The 18,662-nt window shown below is 47.5% G+C and overlaps 1 protein-coding gene across 1 annotated transcript in view; it reads right to left on the reverse strand.

Moving 5' to 3' along the window:
* The window catches only part of LOC8031391, a 245,941-nt gene that overhangs the window by 113,660 nt on the left and 113,619 nt on the right, over positions 1–18,662 (reverse strand). The window contains exons 6-7 of the mRNA XM_029981965.4: positions 1,660–1,826; positions 572–687 (exon numbers count right to left, since the gene is read on the reverse strand). Coding sequence (XP_029837825.3) covers positions 572–687; positions 1,660–1,826 — 283 coding nt within the window. The remainder of the gene's footprint in view (positions 1–571; positions 688–1,659; positions 1,827–18,662) is intronic.

An 18,662-nucleotide genomic window follows, 5' to 3' on the forward strand; every position in this document is an offset into this window, starting at 1 on the left:
AGTGCATTTTTCCGTGTACTGCTAAGGGCATAGAAGCACATTTTAAATCTTTCCCAAAAATTAAATTAAGGTACCATTCCCAATGACCTGAATGGCGTCCTTATCCACAAATAATTTTCTCTATTGTAGGTAAAACCTCCTCCAAGTATCCCTATTTTAGGTGTTATTCGAGAAGAGAAAACCTAGGTTATTGTCGTCCCAATCTGGGTATCCAAAATTCCCCTATTCCAGTTGTTCAAGGTTTTCCATACTCTAGGGCAGGGATTCTGAAACAGGGTTCCTAGAGTACCGTTAAGGGTTCCCAAGCTTCAAAACGTCCTCCGTGTTCCTCTAGTCTAGGCACTATTTCGTAAGATCTGAACCATCTAATGATGCCTAAAACACTCCCCTGTACGCCCATTATTGCTTACGAGGTTCACTTCTGCACTTACTTATTGCCTCAAAGTCGAGACCAGGAGAGGTTTCAAGGGGGATGGGCATTTCACAAGGGCAAAAAGTTTGGGAGCCCCTACTCTAGGGAAGAATTTTTGTTCCCTGAAGTGAGACACCACCTGTCCCAAAGGAGGCTCACCTTCCGGGTCGAGAAGCCTGGTGACTCCAAGGTCTCGTTCGGCAATCGTGAAAGCAATCTCGAGGTTTTCTCTAACCGTTCGGGTCCGGCACGAACGGAACTCGAGAAGGTCGGGTCTGCGGGCACAGAGCGGCGAGAAAAAAATTAAGAGGTGCACTTCTTCGTAGGCCACGCACGTGAAACAATAGGGCTAATTAAGAAGAAGCGGCAGCACAAGGCTCTACATTAACTTAATTCCAAATCATACAATCGCAACGAGAATTAACTGTTGAGGATTAAAGAAAAAAGGGAACACATCGTACCGTCTTTGCATACATTAGAAAAAAAGCAGCAAACAGAATACCAGAGTCACTCTGAAGATGACTCTGTCAACAAGCAAACTCAAAGAATTGGAACAGCGAGCTGAGAACTAGACTTAGGTTGCACAATAAAAAAAGTGGCAGCTGCAACTGAGGAAGCTTTGAACAGCAATATTACTAGTATAAGCTGGTATGCCCAGCTGAGAAGAGTATGACTGCTTAGTCTCTAATCTATATTGCCCTCTTGGTTTTTGGAAAATTTAACCCTGCTTCCCCCACCTTGGGTGTACTTTTGACTATTTGGTATAGCTTCAGAGTTTAGCTTCACTGAATACTGAAAAATATTACATGGCGGCACTAATCTCAGAACTGGAATGAAAGCAAGATTAAAGATGACAAAAAGGGGACGGGACCTTTCTTATTTTGGCCATACAGTAACAAGGAAATGAATTCTGGCTTCCTTTTCATAATTTTTGTTGCATCAATAGACCCCTTGGCAGCCTACCCAACTAGCAAGGAGATTACTGGCAACATGGGTACATGCGCCACACACGCTCACCTTAACAGTATAAAGAACTGAAGAAATCCGAAGAACATGATCAAAGTAAGACGTTGACACTCATTTCAGGTTTTTGCTTTAGGACAGTTACTGCGGCAGACACCAGCACAAGTTGCAGCGCATGTAACTACACTCGGAGCATGCTCCTTAAGTGCTTGGGTGATTTAGCAAAAGGTTTATTTGCCGCTGAAGGCGCTGCCCATCGCAAGACGCTGGGAGCCCGGACTGACCGGTTTCGGTGGATGATGGCGTTGAAGGCGAGGCCATCGCGCCAGCTGGAGGTGAAGTCACGGACTTTCACTCCGGGGTAGCGGTCTGTGGTCCTCTGGGCCCAGCGCAGCAGGGCCTCCTTGGCCGTCAAACTCTCGTTGTTCTGGGTGAACGTGATGTCCGAGATCTGCGCACGGAAACAACGAGACGACAGTCTAAGTCTTCGCTCTCAAGACGCGCCGGGCTTTGCACTTGCCCCATCCTAAGACAACATTCAATGATGCCTAAACTATGCACGGTACTAACATGGACAATACTACAGGATATTTCTGCGAAGACTTTGAAACATCCCTAGTATAAGGTGTTCTAGAAAAAAGAAAGAAGTCCTTTTTGGAAACAAACTGACACCCAAGGTGAATTAGATGTCAAAAAATGCAAAGAAACAAATTAGCAAAATAATTATGCTAAATTTACTAATTTACTTTCTAATTAGTGAAAATTAACATATGGTTCTAATTAGAAACTTGCTGAGCGTCAATGAAAAGCCCTAAATCAGTAAATTTTACGTAATTATTTTGCTAATTAGCATGCTTTCTGCAATTTCTGATGTCCGCCGTGGCTGGCGGTCTGTTCCGTAAAAAAAGGTCATTTTTTTCAAGCACCGTAGGTTTAGGATTTCTTTTTAAGTCCTCGCAGGAACACCCGCTATAAGCGTGAACTGCCTGCCATGGTTCTGCTTTTTGGAAGGTTTAGGAAGGTTTGATGCATATGATACTAGGGCTGAAATGCATAGCTTAAGTCCCAGTCCCTCCATTTTTTCGACAAATCAAGAAATAGTAAAGACAGGATTGCACTTCTACCAAAAGTTCAGATCAAATCGTGCAGCTCATACTGCCTGTGGGAGGGGGTACAATTCATTCAGCAAGCTTCCACCATCATCCGAGATGCATCCAATTACTTTTGCAGTGTTGTTCATTCATGCCGATGACAGTTGCATACAATAAGATAAAATGTGATGCCATGATTGCTTGTCTTTTAGAATGCAGCTCTTAGGCGCCCGTTTCCGGGTTGAACAGCGTCGGCGTAACCGTGCACATTGCATTATGGGATGTTTTCCCACTGAAGTTAGTGGGGAAATTTTATCGCTAAATTTAGCGGGGAAATTTTCCTGCTAAACTTAACAGAAATTATCCCGCTAAATTCAGCGGATAAATTTTCCCGCAAGGATTAGCGGGAGAATTTCCCCGCCAACTTTAGAGCGGACTTGACGTCACATGAGCTCAACACCAATTCAGTTTCCCAGCTAAATTTAGCGGGGAAAATGACGGCATGACTTCGTGTCACGTCTCCCATGACCAAATCCAGCAGAAGGAGAGGAGGATGAGGGTAGGAGAGCAGGGTACAGAGGAGGAGGAGGAGGAGCATACCCTCCCCTCCTCAAGAGCTGCTCTCTAGTTTCGCATTACAGAGATTTGCAAACGTCTTTCAATTTTTTATAACAGTAGTCTGTTATGGTGACGTCCTGAAATGGGTATGAGGATTCCTCAAGAAGTTAATTAGAATGTGACTGGCCAAAATACAAATAGAAAGCTCGTAAATACCAGATATAAAGCGATAATCACATGGAAATAGAGCCCTGAAAAAATACCCATTGGATTTAGCCTACAGGTGTGATGGACTAGTCATGACAAACTGCATAATATCAATACACTCCCTGCTATCAGCTTAGACGCTGTCTGTAGGTCCCTGCTATCAGCTTAGACGCTGTCTGTAGGTCTAATTTTTTTTGTACGTTGTTCAAAAAGAAAACAAAGGAAAAGGTAACTCAAATGCTTACGCGTCGGACCTGCAACAAACGATGATGTAAAGCTCAAAAACAAGCGCCAATAAAAAAATTCCCCAGAGGCAGGTGCAATCGGCCACGCACGATGCAAAGCAATTTTCGTTCACTCGCGAACCATTCAAATCCCGCGTCCCACATGCCGCGTCGGCGTCTGCCGAAGTAACGCCGAGCACGAACGAAAGATGGCGCTTGAAAACGTAACGGCGCCGGCGGAGCCACGGCGACGCCAATAAACATAAACAACCGGTCTCGGATTAAAAAGGAACACGACAGGATCAATCTTCTTAGCACAGGCTATTACGAAATGATTCTAGACCAACACACTCATGAGTGTACTACGCGTGCGTGAAACATGAACGCTCGCCTGGCAAGTTTGGCTGCAGACATCGTTGGCGTTGAAAATATTTGAAAACGCGCTTCGGCCGGCTTCGAAGTACCGGCAGGGTATCTGAGCAGCAACCCTAGGAGAGCTCACTTTTAAAACGTTTACGATGAAAAGGCTTACGGACAACCAGTCCCGAACTAAAAACAGAAAACGAAACCAGCGAGCATCCCGCAAAGAGAACGAGCGCATTCACGGAAGAGGATGTTGTTCGTTCCATGTTACGCAATATTCCGCGTCCTTTCGAGCTGAACGAAAGCCAAGCCGAAGCCAACAGGAAAAGGCGAGGCAAAGCCGGTCTTCTTCAGTTGGCTCCATATTATATTCTGGGAAGCTGAAAAAGAAACGACCCGAAACGTGTTTCGTACTACTCCTCCTTTTGCGGTTACCTCGGTTTCATAAACAGATTGTTCGTTCGCCGACGCAATCTGCAAATCTCCTCTTATCTTCGCGCCCCCCTCGCTCTCTCTCTAGCTGCTGCTTTATGGCGTCATTAGTTTCCTTGCACTCTTTGCCTTGTTACAAGTGGTCCCTTTAAAGGAATGTCGCACAAAGCTTTCCACTCGAAGACAAACTAAACCGGTCCTTTGGCAGAGCTTTCAAACTCTACCGTTAAGCCTAATCAAACTTCGTGATGCACGATCTCGTAACTTTGGCGAAAAACACGGATTGATGCAGAATAAACTAGATGAAGCAAAAATGTACAAATCAAAAGACAAAAAAAAAATCTAGATACTTGTTTATTTACATTTTTTGTGTGAATGGATGCGTGTGTATCCATACACTCTAAAGCAGCAACTGCGAGCTCCCGCTCACATGCCTCAAGTGCCACATGCGCCATGAATAATGTCTTAATATGGTCAATTTATTTCCGTTCAAAAAGAAGCTCTACTTCTGTAACGTGTTCACGCATTTTGCACTACTATGCTTATCTTTTGGACGCAGTATTGCTTCGTCTGAATATTGGCTTCTCATTATTTTCTTGTCTAAAAACAACCAACCGGAAAGGCAACACCACCACTAGGCTACAAGCGCGAGCTCACAGCAGTGATGTGATTGCTCGTAGTCATTTTGGAGCAGCTATTGGAGCAGCCAGAAGTTCATTTTGGAGGAGAAACAAGTGCTTTTACAGTATAACCGCACACTTCGTTTTCATTTATATCACTGAAAATGTGAGGAGGACAGACGGCAAATATTAGGAGGAGAACAAACACTAGCTGTTTAGTTGCGTGTGGAAGCATCAGACACGGTATCAAGAAGACTGATGAAGGACAGCGCAAACTGCCGTGAATGATTATTTTAGGTACGAAATCCCACTGAAGAAATGTTAAGATACAATCATTTCGAGCACCTAGATTTATGTGTCCTTAAAGTTCTAGGGGAAGGAGGGGGGGGGGGGGGGGGGAATAAAACTGCAATTCTTAATTAAGACAAAAAAAAAGAATAAAAAATAAACGTACAAAAGAGTCCATATATTCCTTCTCGCACCACGTCTCGCTCTGAAGGAGTACCTTTCCCCTTAGCACGCGGGTGCGCTGCGGCGAAGCAAGACACGCAACATCGCGACGTCAAGTTCGCAGAACAGACCACGAGACTTGTTCCGAAACTTCCGATTACTGTCAGCGCGTGGTGCAAAATCAAATCGAATAGTACGTTATTTAAGGCGATTATCTAAAGTCCTGAAAACTCGCACTAGCCTACCCTAACGATCCGGCCCGGTAGCGAGGCCTGCAGCTGTTTTGTTTTCAGTATTATTTAAAGGGACAATGAAGGCGATTTTAATTATTTTTTTTTAAATGGTGTTTTTAGGCTTCTTGGGAACCTGGCGTACTGCCCAATTTTTTATAGACATTTGTGACGCGTATTTCTGTACCTACGAAAGAACTGAAGAAACCGAAACTGAACTATCTGCGTTTCTCGTTTTTGGGCCTCCGAAAACGGAGGTGACGTAGCGAGTGACGTCACATGTGAATTGTCGGTACCGGCAACATTTAGGGCGTCGAGACTCTGGTTACCGCGGTGGGTTATAGCAGCGCGGTGGCGCGGTCGTTTCGTCGTTCCAACATGGACGGCAATGCCGCTCTCGCGAGCGAATTCGGGCTCCCGTTCAGTTACCTGACACCAACAGAACGGGAGATGCTCCTAAGGACACGGAACTCTGGATGCCTCTTTACGAGGACGCCCTAGAATTGCCGCCGACCCAGAGTGATTCGCCTCACACCTACGCCCAGACTCCGGCTAACCTGAAGGTTCTGTTCAAAGTCTCCTGATCGAAAACCTAGCGAACAAATTCTGACGCCATCGCCGAGACCTCTGCGCAAGACAACGCTGTTCAACCAGAGACTTCGCAATGCTTCATCGCTTGGGAGTAGGTAAAAACTAGTGTCGCCCGCACGATCACGGGTCTTCAGTCGACCGTTTGAACACCCTTCAACTGCGCACAAATTTGGCATGACTACCGCTTTGCAGAATCCCTCGAGTGCCGTGTTCCTAAAGTAAACACGGCACCGACATCTGAAACCAGAACCAAAAAACTCCTCGTGCTCCGTGCTGTGTTCTTCATTTTATGTATTTCGTTTGCCCATAGTTGCTCGTTGCCCGTTTCGCGTGCAGCGTAGCAAAGAGAAAAATAAATAGGGTGTTTTGTTTACGGTTTAGTTATCATTTTCGGTTCAATTTATAGTTTTCATGGTTATTCAAGTGGAATTAGAACAGTGTTCATAAAAACCACGAACCAAAGCGTGACCGAGGGCACGTTTCTCGTTTCGACCAATCGCTGACACGTCTCTTGTGACGTCACGCGTCCAGGCCTCGCAGGGTCACGTGACCTTTGCTTCTGCTGGTTTCTCCCGCAACGCTCGGGGCGTCGCCTCGATCGATCCCGGTACGATTATTACCGTGACTGTTTAATTGATTTGCGCGGCACACAAGCGCCGGTTTCGGCTGAAATTTGGGCATTGTGGCCTGAGGCGTGCCGGGAAGCCAGTTCAATCGCCAAAAAAATATCCGAAATTGCCTTCATTGTCCCTTTAAGTGGACTCAAGTTCTGGCACAACGTTGGCGAAAATTCCTCACATTTTTGTCAAATGCAGCAGGGTAAGCACTTTGGCACAGTTTGGCGCAAACGGCGCAGCAATCACATCACTGTGACTGCCCAAAAAGGCAGCACATAATCTTGATCAGAAGAAATAGCCAAAAATAAAGCTATGAGCTCGGGCTTCTAGCTGCCATAAAAAAAGTTTTAAAATTAATGCTGCTATAAAAATCGCTGGAAAAGTAGAAACTGCCACATGAAGAGACATTTTTATGTACCTGTTGAGACTAGTGAATTGTTTGACAAGGCAACGACGGTGTACTTGCTCTAGTTCTATTTAAAAAATGCCAGTGGAGTGGTTTAACCGTGTTTTAAATCTTATAACATCATAAAACATCACGCGGACCATGGTTGGTTGTTTACCGACACAAATAAAAGCTTTATGATGATGATGATGATCATGGGGCAAAGCAGTCGCACATGCAAATGAAAGCTAAAGATGGCAAAACTGTGAGCTTACAAAAAGCAGACAGCACAATGAGTTTTTGAGACCACTGCTTTAAAGCTTCAAACAAGTAGAAAAGTGACTTAAAATCGCGTGTTTTATACGTGGCTTGCACCGACGTCAGATCAGTGGCCATTGTGGTGACCTTGCTGTTGAGCGAGCTCGTTCTGCGCCACATATTGCACCCCACCGAATCGCTTTTTCTCGACAGGAACAAGGAATGACCACCAGCACGGTACGAAGACGTCGCGTGCAAGCGATGTGTATATACGTACACGCCGTCTGCCTAGCCAAATATTACGGCTTTCCCCGTTTTACACATAGATGTGGGACTTTGTTCGTGTTTTCTTTTTTTATTTTCAATCGCTGTCCTTGTCTGGCAAAACTCGCAAGAACTACAGAAAAAAAAAAAAGAGAGAACATGATTAAGGTTTGTGTGAGCACCGCTAGAGTTCTCATACCAATGTGATTTTGTGAGGCGGAGTAGAATGTATACCGATGACGAAATGTCATTATACTATTATTATTATTATTTGATGCATGTTGACGAGGCAAGGTTAGTTGAGGCACCCGAACAAATGCCGAAATCAATGTCCCGCTATCTAAAAGTTTACACGATGAATTTGATGTCAGACTGCCACATTGGAATGTGCAAAGACATTCGCCATGCTCCCAAAGTTCGAGTGCATGGCGCCCAAACTTTGGGGTGGGTTTGGAACTTTAGGCGCTATTTCGGGCGGACGGGTTGCAGTTCGTTTGGGTCACAAACACATTGGAATCTGTCCGGCCAAAACAGGGCACGTGAAACCCGGTCGAAGTAGAGACCAACAAGCGGTCCATGACGTCGTGCCCCTGCGGTAGCTCTACTGTCGGCAAGGCGCAGACGCTTCACTTCACACGAATGTGGTCTCTGCATGGATTAGCTCAGTTTTGAAGCACAGCCGTCTAGATGGCATTTCACCGTACTCTATCGAACACGCAGCTTACGGGAGGCGGGCTGGGGGTGCTGGGTTGGGGAAAGGGAGGGGGGTACACTTCTCCCCAGGAGTTTCACATCCGAGCTTTTACGTTGGTCTCTGCGCACGCCGTGTCTGCGCATACTCTGCCATACAGAGTTATGTAGTCCGTCACGTATTCAATTGCAAACCCTCCAACAGCAGCAGTAGCTCGGCGGCTGTCCCAGCCAGAAGGAGCAAGGCGGCCGCAGCAGGCGGAAGACGGCGCGGCGCCACAGAGAGCGACAGGTGTGCGAGGAGCTCTCGCACCCTCCGTGCGAGTAACGCACCGTGAAACACGTTCTCCAGTCGCCGCCGCTGCTGCTGCTTTGTTTGTTTTGCCGTCGTACCCTTGGCAGGCACCGCTCTCGGCTGTCACGGAGTTTACTTTTCGCGTCCCTTCCCTCCCCCCGTACTCCCTTTTTCCAGCCCGTCAAGGGCTTCGGACGGAATCCGTCGCCGCAGCGGCCGAACGGAATCCTCCTCCTCCTCTTCACGTTCCTTCGAAGAGAAAGACGACGCCGCACGAGCGCACAGAAACGAGATTACGTAAAAGAACGGCCCAGAGCTTTCTTTTACGCCTCTTCCGCGAGGAAAAAAAGAGCCTCGTAAAACACTTTTTTTTTGTATATATATAGGAGAGGAAATGCCTCAAGCGTTTGCTTCGCACGTGACACCCTCGACATGTGCGAGAAACCTTCAACGAAGGCATCTGCTCGCTCTGCAAAGGTGTCAGCAAAAAATGTGTGGCAAACTGCTAGTTCTATCGCCACAAACGTTTAGGTCATCGTTCAGTGGCTAGCCTATTCAGTGAGACGCCCACGTTCACGGCGGTCTTCATCCGATAATTTAACACGTGGCATCTGTGTACAGTTGAAATGATAAACCCTGTGGTCTTCCAGAATTTTCTGACCCGTGTCTCCTCACTCCTCCCCTGGTCACGTGAGCTCCCCGTTAACCAATCACCGTCGAGCACCTCACTCCTCCTCTCCCCTCCCGTCAACCAATCAGTGCCGAGCCTCGCGGCCACGCTGTTATCCAGGCTTCATGAAATGCCGAATACCTATAGCCGAAGAACGTTTCACGGTAAAAGCGTTGGGGCAGTTTTCCCGAGTGAATGGGAGCAAAGGATGATCCTAGGTGCAGAGCGGAACTTCATACGGTTCACTGATATGGATTTAAGATAATTAAAATAATTTAGACGAGTCGAATTAGCGATCCTACGTTTCACCTACCGAAGGGCTGCAGCGGACGCTGCTAGCCATTCCCAGTCAATCCATTAATATAAACGCATCGTATGTCTCGTGTGACGCACGGCGCTCCTTCCGAAGGTGACGTAACACGGGGCATTGTATTCACTTTGATGCCGTGAGAGTGTCGTAGCACTCTCTGCAATCCATCGTACGGGGAAGCGGGGTGAAGTGACAAGAGAGTTTTAGTAGAGCATTCCGATGCCCCCGATAACGATACGACGCATGCCCAAAGGCGGCGGCGGAGACTCTGATAACGATCTACCAAAAAAGACACAAGAGGGAGTTTTTCGTAAATAGTTTTCGCCGTCCCGCAACGCTCCTTCGCAAAAGACCCTCGGCGCGCAGGCGCGGTAGGGGCTTCTTCGTTGAGGAGGGTTTAGCCGAGGGGGAAACGCGGTCTGCGAAAACTCCCTAAGGACTATGCATAACGTAGGATCTCTCGCTGGTTCAGACATTTGAGTTTTCAGTAGGACCGACTGCGTGGTATACACAGCAATGGCTGCCATACAACGACCGAGGTCCGTGCAATGCGTCGTGGTGAAACGGGGCACAATTTAAAATTATTTCAGATTGCTTGATACTACTCGCGATGATCTACCCGACGCTGTTAACACAAACAAACAATCGCCATTTTTTTTAATTATTTTTTGTGAATTGAAGGTCTGTTGAGAATAGCTCACTCGGGGCACTAATCTGTACTTGGTTGCGACGCTTTGTTAGAAGCACGGATGTCCCGGTGATTTTCGACGTTCCCGTAACATAACGCGACGTAAGGAAACGGAATAATGCGAACCGGTCTTTCCAAGATAAAATGTGAGACGAAGAAAAAAAAAATGCCAATGTTGTTTGGCGCCGACAGTACAGCGAAGTGTGTTCCCCATTTCATCGAGTGCATAAAGGACACCGTGACACCGGAGCAGCGACAGAGATCATGCATACTCTTTCGCACAGCCCCGGACCCCAAAACAGTGAAAGATTCGGATATCAATGATTACCAACCATTATTCCCGTCTTAATGAATCCAGGTGGCCGACATCCAAAGCGCGTGGGCGGCTTCTTCGCCTCTCTCAAGGAAAAGAGCGAAGGCGGCCTTCGAGGCAGGAGGGCGCGGCACAACCGCCTACGGAGCGCGCGCACCTGCTGGCCCTCTCGGCCGCTACTGGACGACCACCTGTCACGTGACACCTCGCCCCCATGTTCTTGTCAGGAGCGGCGTCGCCAAAACTTCCAACTTTAGCGGTCTAAGCTGAGACGACAGCAATGTTTCCCGGCAGACTAAATTCCCTAAAGATTCCAGGCTTTCCGGAGAGGAAAATGGGGCTGATTTTTTTTGTTTTTTTTTTTATATATGATGTTTTTCGTGCTCTCTACCGATAGGAAAAACATCGAAGGTTGTTTTTTCCCTGTTGAAGACGTACTAAACACCAGTACTGAAGGTTGCGTGGTCACCGGTCCGTGGGGGTCATGCAGTCCTGAGACGTGGTTGTCCTGATCTCTCTCTCCCTCTGTGTGTGGGAGGGGTGGGGGGGTCCAAGTTTTAGTTTGTTTTTTTACTTTTTGTTACAGATTTGTATTTACTCGTGACGTCACGGCTTTGTGCTTAGAGCACATCCGTTGGGAGCATAAAGTTCCGTACCCTTTTGATACAAAAATCGTGAGACCCGCATGTTCGATTCCGAAGACGATTCGAGCAAGTTGCTAGATGAAGGGAAGGGCGTAGGAGAACGAAATAGATAAAAAGAAAGAGAGAGAAAGGAGGCGTAGTTCCTTCTGGCTGGAGGTGGGTGGCGGACCGCTGCCCGAAATCGTGACACGAGCCCGGTCACGACGTCACGATGCAGATCGACGCAATCGGAAATGCGTCCCAGCGAGAGGATATTCCTCGCCCGGCTGCTGCGCAGTGGCAATCCACTACGCTGCTGCTGCCGCTAGCCAGTTTAGCGGGGTCGTGCCTAGACACCGATTCAAGGTTTAATAGGCGCGCTAAAAAGGTGCCTTCCTTTTTTTTTGTGTGTGTGAGTGTGTGTTGTTTTTGAGTGGTCGGAGCACCCGCTGAGATAACGCTCAAGTGTGTGCACTTAAACAGTGGTCGCGAGCGCGGCCCCAAATCGGGTGCTTACAAACTGGAAGACCGGCCCACTACCGAAATCGCACAAGCACGCAAGTGCTTTTATGAGGCGGAATTTGTGTACCTTGACGCGGATTTGCCGGATATATACACTATTATTATTATCATTACCATCTGATCAGCGCTCATTGGCACAATAAAGCCCGCAAACACAGTGGTGCAAGCTCCACGAAGCACGACGTCGTGTCCCGTGCACGTTTTTGTGCGTCACCGTGCATCGCCTCCCGTAATCTCAGTCCAAACTGTGTGGATTCCTTCGAGAAAAAGTCGGGAAAGCCGTCGTGAAAGTGAAAAATACGGGCTGTGAGCGCGATCGTTACCTGGACGCCTCTCGTAAACCTCCCCCACTCTTGCCCCGACAAGATAAAGAGGCCCGTGCATTCCTTTGGATGACTCGTTTCCACATATTTCATATGCAACATTCGGCCCAAGGTGACGAAACGGTGCCTTCAGACATTCACCAAAGCTAAAGTCATCACTTAAAGATTTTTGTCACTAGTAAATTTGCCGAAACAAAATCGCGTCATTCAATTTTTTTTTTTTTTAATTCTTAGACTTTAGAGTAATCCGGTCGTGTAAATGACCCAATATCGCTGTCGCCCCTGCGTGGTCTATAAACGAGCACGGGTGCCTTTCGCCAACGTCCCAAGCGCGGGGCCCACGCTGCTTTACCCACGTGCGGTCCGGCTGGCGTAGCTTTCCGTCGTCTTTGGCGCTCACGCTTTGTTCGATCTACTCCGCTCTGGATGCAACGGATAACAAAGCTCACGGGACGGGGGAGGCGAAAGCAGATCAGGCAGGCTTCCCACGGTGTCCGCGTGCGCACAGGGCGATCGCGAACAAGATAGAGTCAATGCGAGAGTCAGAACAAGGCCAGCAATTAACACTGTAGGCACTTGGCAAAGTCTCAATGCCGCATGCTGTCGTCCCGTACCCGTTCGTTGTCACATCAAGAAGAAAAAAAGAAGAAAAGGGTTTTTGTGCGTGGCGTACCCCGCGCGAAAGGACGTTTTAAAATATTTGGTGGCAAGAGAACAAAACGACACTTTTTTTTTGCATTAGAAAGGCGTACGTTTTGATGAAATCAAATTAAAGAAAGAAAAAAAAAAGATCATAGACGGGCATGTAAGCATCTTAATTCAACACATAAAAGGAAACTTTTTTTTCTTTTTTTTTTACTGTATTTTTTTAAAATTCTTTTTTTTTTTTTTTTTTTTTTTTTAATCAGACGTACGTACTATCATAAAGAATGGTCGTCTAACATTGTCAAAAGTTATTTCGAGCCAAAAAAAAAAGAGTGATTCGCTAAACAAAAGAAGGGAGATATACATAAAGCGTCAAGACATCGGTCATGCGCTGGTTTTACAACTACTAAGTCGTGTGCTTGCGGAGAGAATGTTTACCTCGTCAGAAAAATATTTGTTTATCTTTTGCGCCCCCCCCCCCCTCCCCCCGACTCAAGAAGTCTGAAGAAAAAATTATCACTACTACTATTATTATTAAAACGAGAAGACCAGCGCGGTGGAGCCTGATGTGATAAAGTTCGCGAAAATCAGGTGGGACGCCTAATTCCGCGCAATTAGGGTTACGTTGTTTTTTTTTTTTTTTAATTTAAGATAAACGCATGTTCGTTCTTTGGATCGTCATAAAATTTAATACTGCGAAATTTTGGAAAAGAAAAACAACAACAAATCACAACCCCTTTCTTTTTTTTCTTAGCTCGGCTTTATCGGCTGTGTTTCCATAAACATTTAGGGCCCTTTAGATAGGCCGGGGCGGAGGTTCCTGCCAGTTGTGAGCCGTGAACGCGATGCGTCACGGCGTTATTGGTCCAGACAAACAAACGAGACGCCGAGGAGCGTCTCTTCGATCGTCGTCAACGTGGCCGAAGCAACCGGGAGAGCGTGGGACCATGCCTAATTGGGAGCACACAGAAATGACTGACAGATGCGAAGAGGAAAATGGGCCGTGGCACAATAGACCCTTTCTAAAATGAACCTGTGGTCTGCAGTATTTAATGGGGCACCGTCACTTAAAGGTCAACGGTAAACGGGAATATGCACTTCACTACAATTATTTTTCAGTCTTTTTTAGTCTCGATTTCGAAACAAATGCAGCCAGTCGGAACGAAGCGCCAGCCCACATAGACGTCTTGAAAGAGTTCTATACATCAAACGGTCTTGAGGCCGAGTGTGTTCTACTAACACATTGACTGGGACGGAGTTAGAAATGAACGCTTACGCAGCTCTTGCGTCCAAATCCTGCTTCACGCCGCGCTAACATATAGAATGATATAGGCCTCGAATCATCTGCTTAGGAGCATCTTCAACTTCTTCCTTCATCAGTAAACAGAAGGCCGCCATTAGTATAGCACATATGCCGTTTTCAGATGATGATAGAGATCAAAGTGGCCAGACTGAATTCCGGAAAGGGTCTATTGTCACTCTGACCAGCTCACCGAGAGAAACACCGCCTTTGAAATCCCGCCTCGAAAAAGGGAAAGTTAAATAATAACAGTATTATTTATATCTCCTATCGTGCGTTAGTTTTCTTTGGTCTCGGCTTTTACTGTGTGAGCTTTAGCCGGCTCCATCGCTTACTTGTTCTTTCGTCAAAAGTACCAACCGAATTCACCAGATCCATTTCGGGAAAAGAGACTGCGGATTGCTGTTATCTATGAACTTTAGACGAGAGCAAAGTTCCTAGACAGAGTTTCTTACAAGTAGCGACATTCTTCGAAGCGCCGACTGCGTGACGGTGCATATTTTAGGAAGCGAATGGCGGCGCACAGTAGAGGAGTAAACTGAGGGACGTCATTTTGTTTCTACGGAATGTGCTTTGTCATTCGTTTAATTGTCATTACTTCTAAAAAAAAAAAAAAAGGCACCAAAGGACTTTAGACGAGAACTCACTACCGACATATTTCGGGCAGCACTGAAACCGATCGGCGTACACAGTGATGTCTCGGTAATACCAAAGCCCTCGGTTCCTCTTTAAAAAAAAATAAAAAAATAGTCGGTAATGCGAGTCCATAACAATGAAAAAACAATACACATATTTACGCAGGTCGTTACCCGATACGCTGTCACCGCCTTTGTGCGTGCATTGTACCGTTATCGGAGGTACCGTACCGATCTACTAAAATGCTCCATGAACAGGGCCCGTGTTAACCAGACACGAATGTATATCCTTCCTACTTGTTTATTCTGCGTCGTTCTTTCAGCGCGCGTGACCTCAAAATAATCCCGACACCATTATAAGCGACCGTTTCTCGTGGGTGGCGCGTAGATTGGGTGTCGCCAATACTGCAAAACCTTCAGTCCACTGCTTATACACCGTTCTAAGGCCCCCTGACAGATGGCGCCAGTGTGGGTTCTCAGAGAGCCCACACGGCAGAGAGGATCCATCTCAAACCGTGGGGATCGCTCGCAATTTAATGGCGGACGCCTCCTGCGGCGAGTGGTCGCGAGTGCGCAAGCGCCGCGGGAAAGCAGCCGGAAAGGCAAAGTCGTTAGCAGACGATCAACGCCTCCGGCACCTCGCTCCCATAAACCACGTGACCTCGACCGAGCAGTTGGACATTCTCGTAAGCCGTGACAAACGGTCGTACACAGCGCAGTCGACCACAGTCAAGTGCAAACGTGTGAACCCGCAGCTTGTACCGAGGGAATAGCCAGGCAGGCGGAGAGGAATGCTTGTCTAGCCGCGGCGCCATTACGGGCATGGCGGATCGGGTGAGCGTCTCGCGTGCGCAGAAGCACGATCGGACGCCCCGGGGGATTCCTTCCGCCGCCTTACTTTTACGACGTATCGCGCGGGTCGAAGAAAAGTCCGTTCCTCCACGCGCACAAAGGAACGGCGCGGTTCCGGATCAAGGAACCTCCGACATTCACAAGACGCGAGCTCGCAGAAGGAGCGGAAAGAGGAGGTCAAGGGGAGTCGGAAGAATGCCGCGTGCGTGCGTGCACAAACACAGGCACATCGAAACGCAAAGATATCCAGGAAAGGGGAGGGGGTGGGGAATGGTGATGATTTACGCGTCCAAACTCGACGAAATACGGTGACGTGACCACGCGGAAGCCGCCAATTCGTGCTCAGCGGCAGTGCAGACGCCCTTATAAAACTTTGGGGGGTCTTGTAGGATCTTTCGTACGCCATGGTCGCCGGAGGATTGTTGACGAAGCTTCCAACTTGCCACGAAGCCTCAACTTGTATCCGTTGCCAATACGAGGTTTGGCACACATCGAAGACAACCGATGCACCGTTCTTGCTTTTTTTTTTTTTTCTGTTATTTTTAATTGGGTGATGCACGCTAAAACAATTATTTTGCCGGCTTTCTTTTTCTTTTATTAGGGGGGAGGGGGGGGATATTTTACACTTGGTAGTTCTGTTGACAGGTATAAACGACGTTGGAAGCCACATGTCCGATTTCCGAGATGGTGCCCGCTCCGTCGCCATAAAGGGAACGTGTCGGGGGGGGTTTCGACACCGAATCCAAGGTGTCCGGTGACGGGGTGTCTGTCTTGGGCAACGTCGTACGCGATCCGGCGGCGATTCGTCACGCGTGTATGGAGATGCCGGAAGGCGTCCCATAGCTCGTCGCCAAAGGGGACAAAGGTTTCGCGGTACGAGAAAAGCTGCTGACTCACCGTTGGCACACGACGCGACTCTCTCTCGGTTAATGCGACGGCTGACGCTCGCGCTTTATTTTCTCGAAGCTATTCCGCCGCCGCGCATTCCGACATAGTGCGTTTGAATTACGTCCCAGATGCCGCGGCACTGCATGAACTTGGGCACATAATACACTGAGCGTGCTGCAAGTTTTGAACAACAAATAAAGCGGCACCTTGCTCTTTCTTGTAGTTTCATAAGCGTGCCACCTGGATTCTCAGGTGAAAAACGTACGATTATTAACAGGGCGTGACCGGATATATTAAGTACCTTTGTTTGCACGATCATACAGGGTTTTTTGTTCCTTTCTTTTTAATTTTTTCCTTTAAGCGCGACTAGCATTCTTTAGAAGGAAGCTAACGTGACGTTTCTTCTCTTATGCATACATATAGACCTGGGGCGAACTTGACTCCATGGAGACCACTAGAAAAGAGGCGAAATTTGTTAATTTGTTGGCTAATTTACTAACATTTTAAACTACCTTATTACTATTTTTTTTTCTAAAAAAAAAACTTTACGTACGCAAGTTTCCTTTTTCCAAATTCTGGTCCCGCTAAGAGAGACACATCTGGTTAAAACTTAAACGGTGTCCGCTTCTTGCCACCAACCCGAACGGACGATGGCGCAAGATGGTATCTCGCAAACTTGCGTCAAAGTGCTTGTCTCTCTATTGAAACTCTTCAAAAGACTGAATTTCGCACAATTCGAGCGTTTCCGCTCTCGATCCGAAGCGCGTCCGAAACCCTCAACGATGGCTCGTTTCAAAACACACCGGAGCTCGTCCACAATCCTGGCCAGGACGTTGCAGGCGGAGGAGGAGGGGCAGTATCACGGAGTGGAGATAACTTTCATGGATTCGCAAACAGGCAGCGCGTTTCCCTCCAAGCAAGCACATAGTTTACGCGGAGCAAATAAAAGAAGCGGCGTCGGTAGTTTCGTTAGCGCCAAGCGCGACGAAGTCTGGCTAGACCGACCTGCATGTATGCATTGCATCGTTGCATGTATGCATTGCACCGTAGCCTCCCAGCATTCCAAACGATCGTTCGCAAGCACCAGTCCTTGTGCACAGAAAGATGACGCGCAGAAGGAATTCATGTCACCTAACCTAACACTAGTCTAACCTAACCTTAGCCTAATTAGCCTTAAATTAACCTTAGCTTAGTCTAATCTAAAACGAGGCAAACGAAGAAATACGACCACTTCAAATTCATGGCAACGACCACGAAAAAAAAAAAAGAGTTGTTTTTAATTTTATTTTTAGGCAAATTATGCTATTGTTGGTCAATTCCTCAGCAGAACACCTATTATTATACCCGCACACTTCCTTGTTTTAATATTTTCGTAGGCCCTCAAAAACAGATTAATAATAATACTAAGGTCCAGAATGAACGGAAAAGCGAAAATAAGGCCCCCATAAGAGTGTGTGTGTGCGTTGTTCACTTTACGTTCCTAGTCTCGGGTGTTCAAGATGTCGAAAGTTCGCAAGCTCTCCTGCATCCTCTGTTATTTCTACAAAGAATTTTATCCCCCCCTCCCTTCCAAACCCTCCCCCCCCCCCCCCCCCCCCAAAAAAAAAAAAAGAAAAAAAAGAGTGTTGGCTAGTCTTTAGAGAAGCCTGGGATATTAAACGACTAAACCGCGCGATTAACCCGCGCGTAAAAACGTTTAGAAGGAGAAGGGGAAAAAACTCATTCCGGGAAGAACTGTCACAAAGAAATTAAAGAGAGAAAAAGAAGCTGTCCGAGAAGAAAGTAAGAGAAAGGGCAATAGAGAACCCAGCTCTGTGGCTCTAGAGTTCCTGTATATAGCTACCTCCTGTATATAGCTACCTACGGTAGCAGAGTTGCGCATTCAGCCTCGGCGAGTGGCCGTAGCGGCGGCTTTCCCGCACGCACAGGATGCTTTTCTCCTCACGTGACTAAATTTGGCGAATAGCGGCGCCGCGCGCGCCGCCGCGCATGGAAAACAGGAAAGGAGGAGAAGGAGGGCGAAAGCAGGGGAACATACGCCGGGGCGCGACAAACGTCGGCGGACCGACCGTAAAGGTGGCTTTCTTGCACGGCATGGATGCTTTGCTCCTCACGTGATGGATCTGGGCGAATAGCGGCGTGGCGGCGCGGGGAAAACAAATGCGCAACTCTGCTCCCCCTTCGGGGGAGCATATCGAGGAACTCTATGTGGCTCCTTCCGACCACGCCCCCTCGCCGTGAAT

Source organism: Ixodes scapularis, unplaced genomic scaffold, assembly GCF_016920785.2.
Source record: "Ixodes scapularis isolate PalLabHiFi unplaced genomic scaffold, ASM1692078v2 PGA_scaffold8__174_contigs__length_109621045, whole genome shotgun sequence".
NCBI classification, from domain to species: Eukaryota; Metazoa; Arthropoda; class Arachnida; order Ixodida; family Ixodidae; genus Ixodes; species Ixodes scapularis.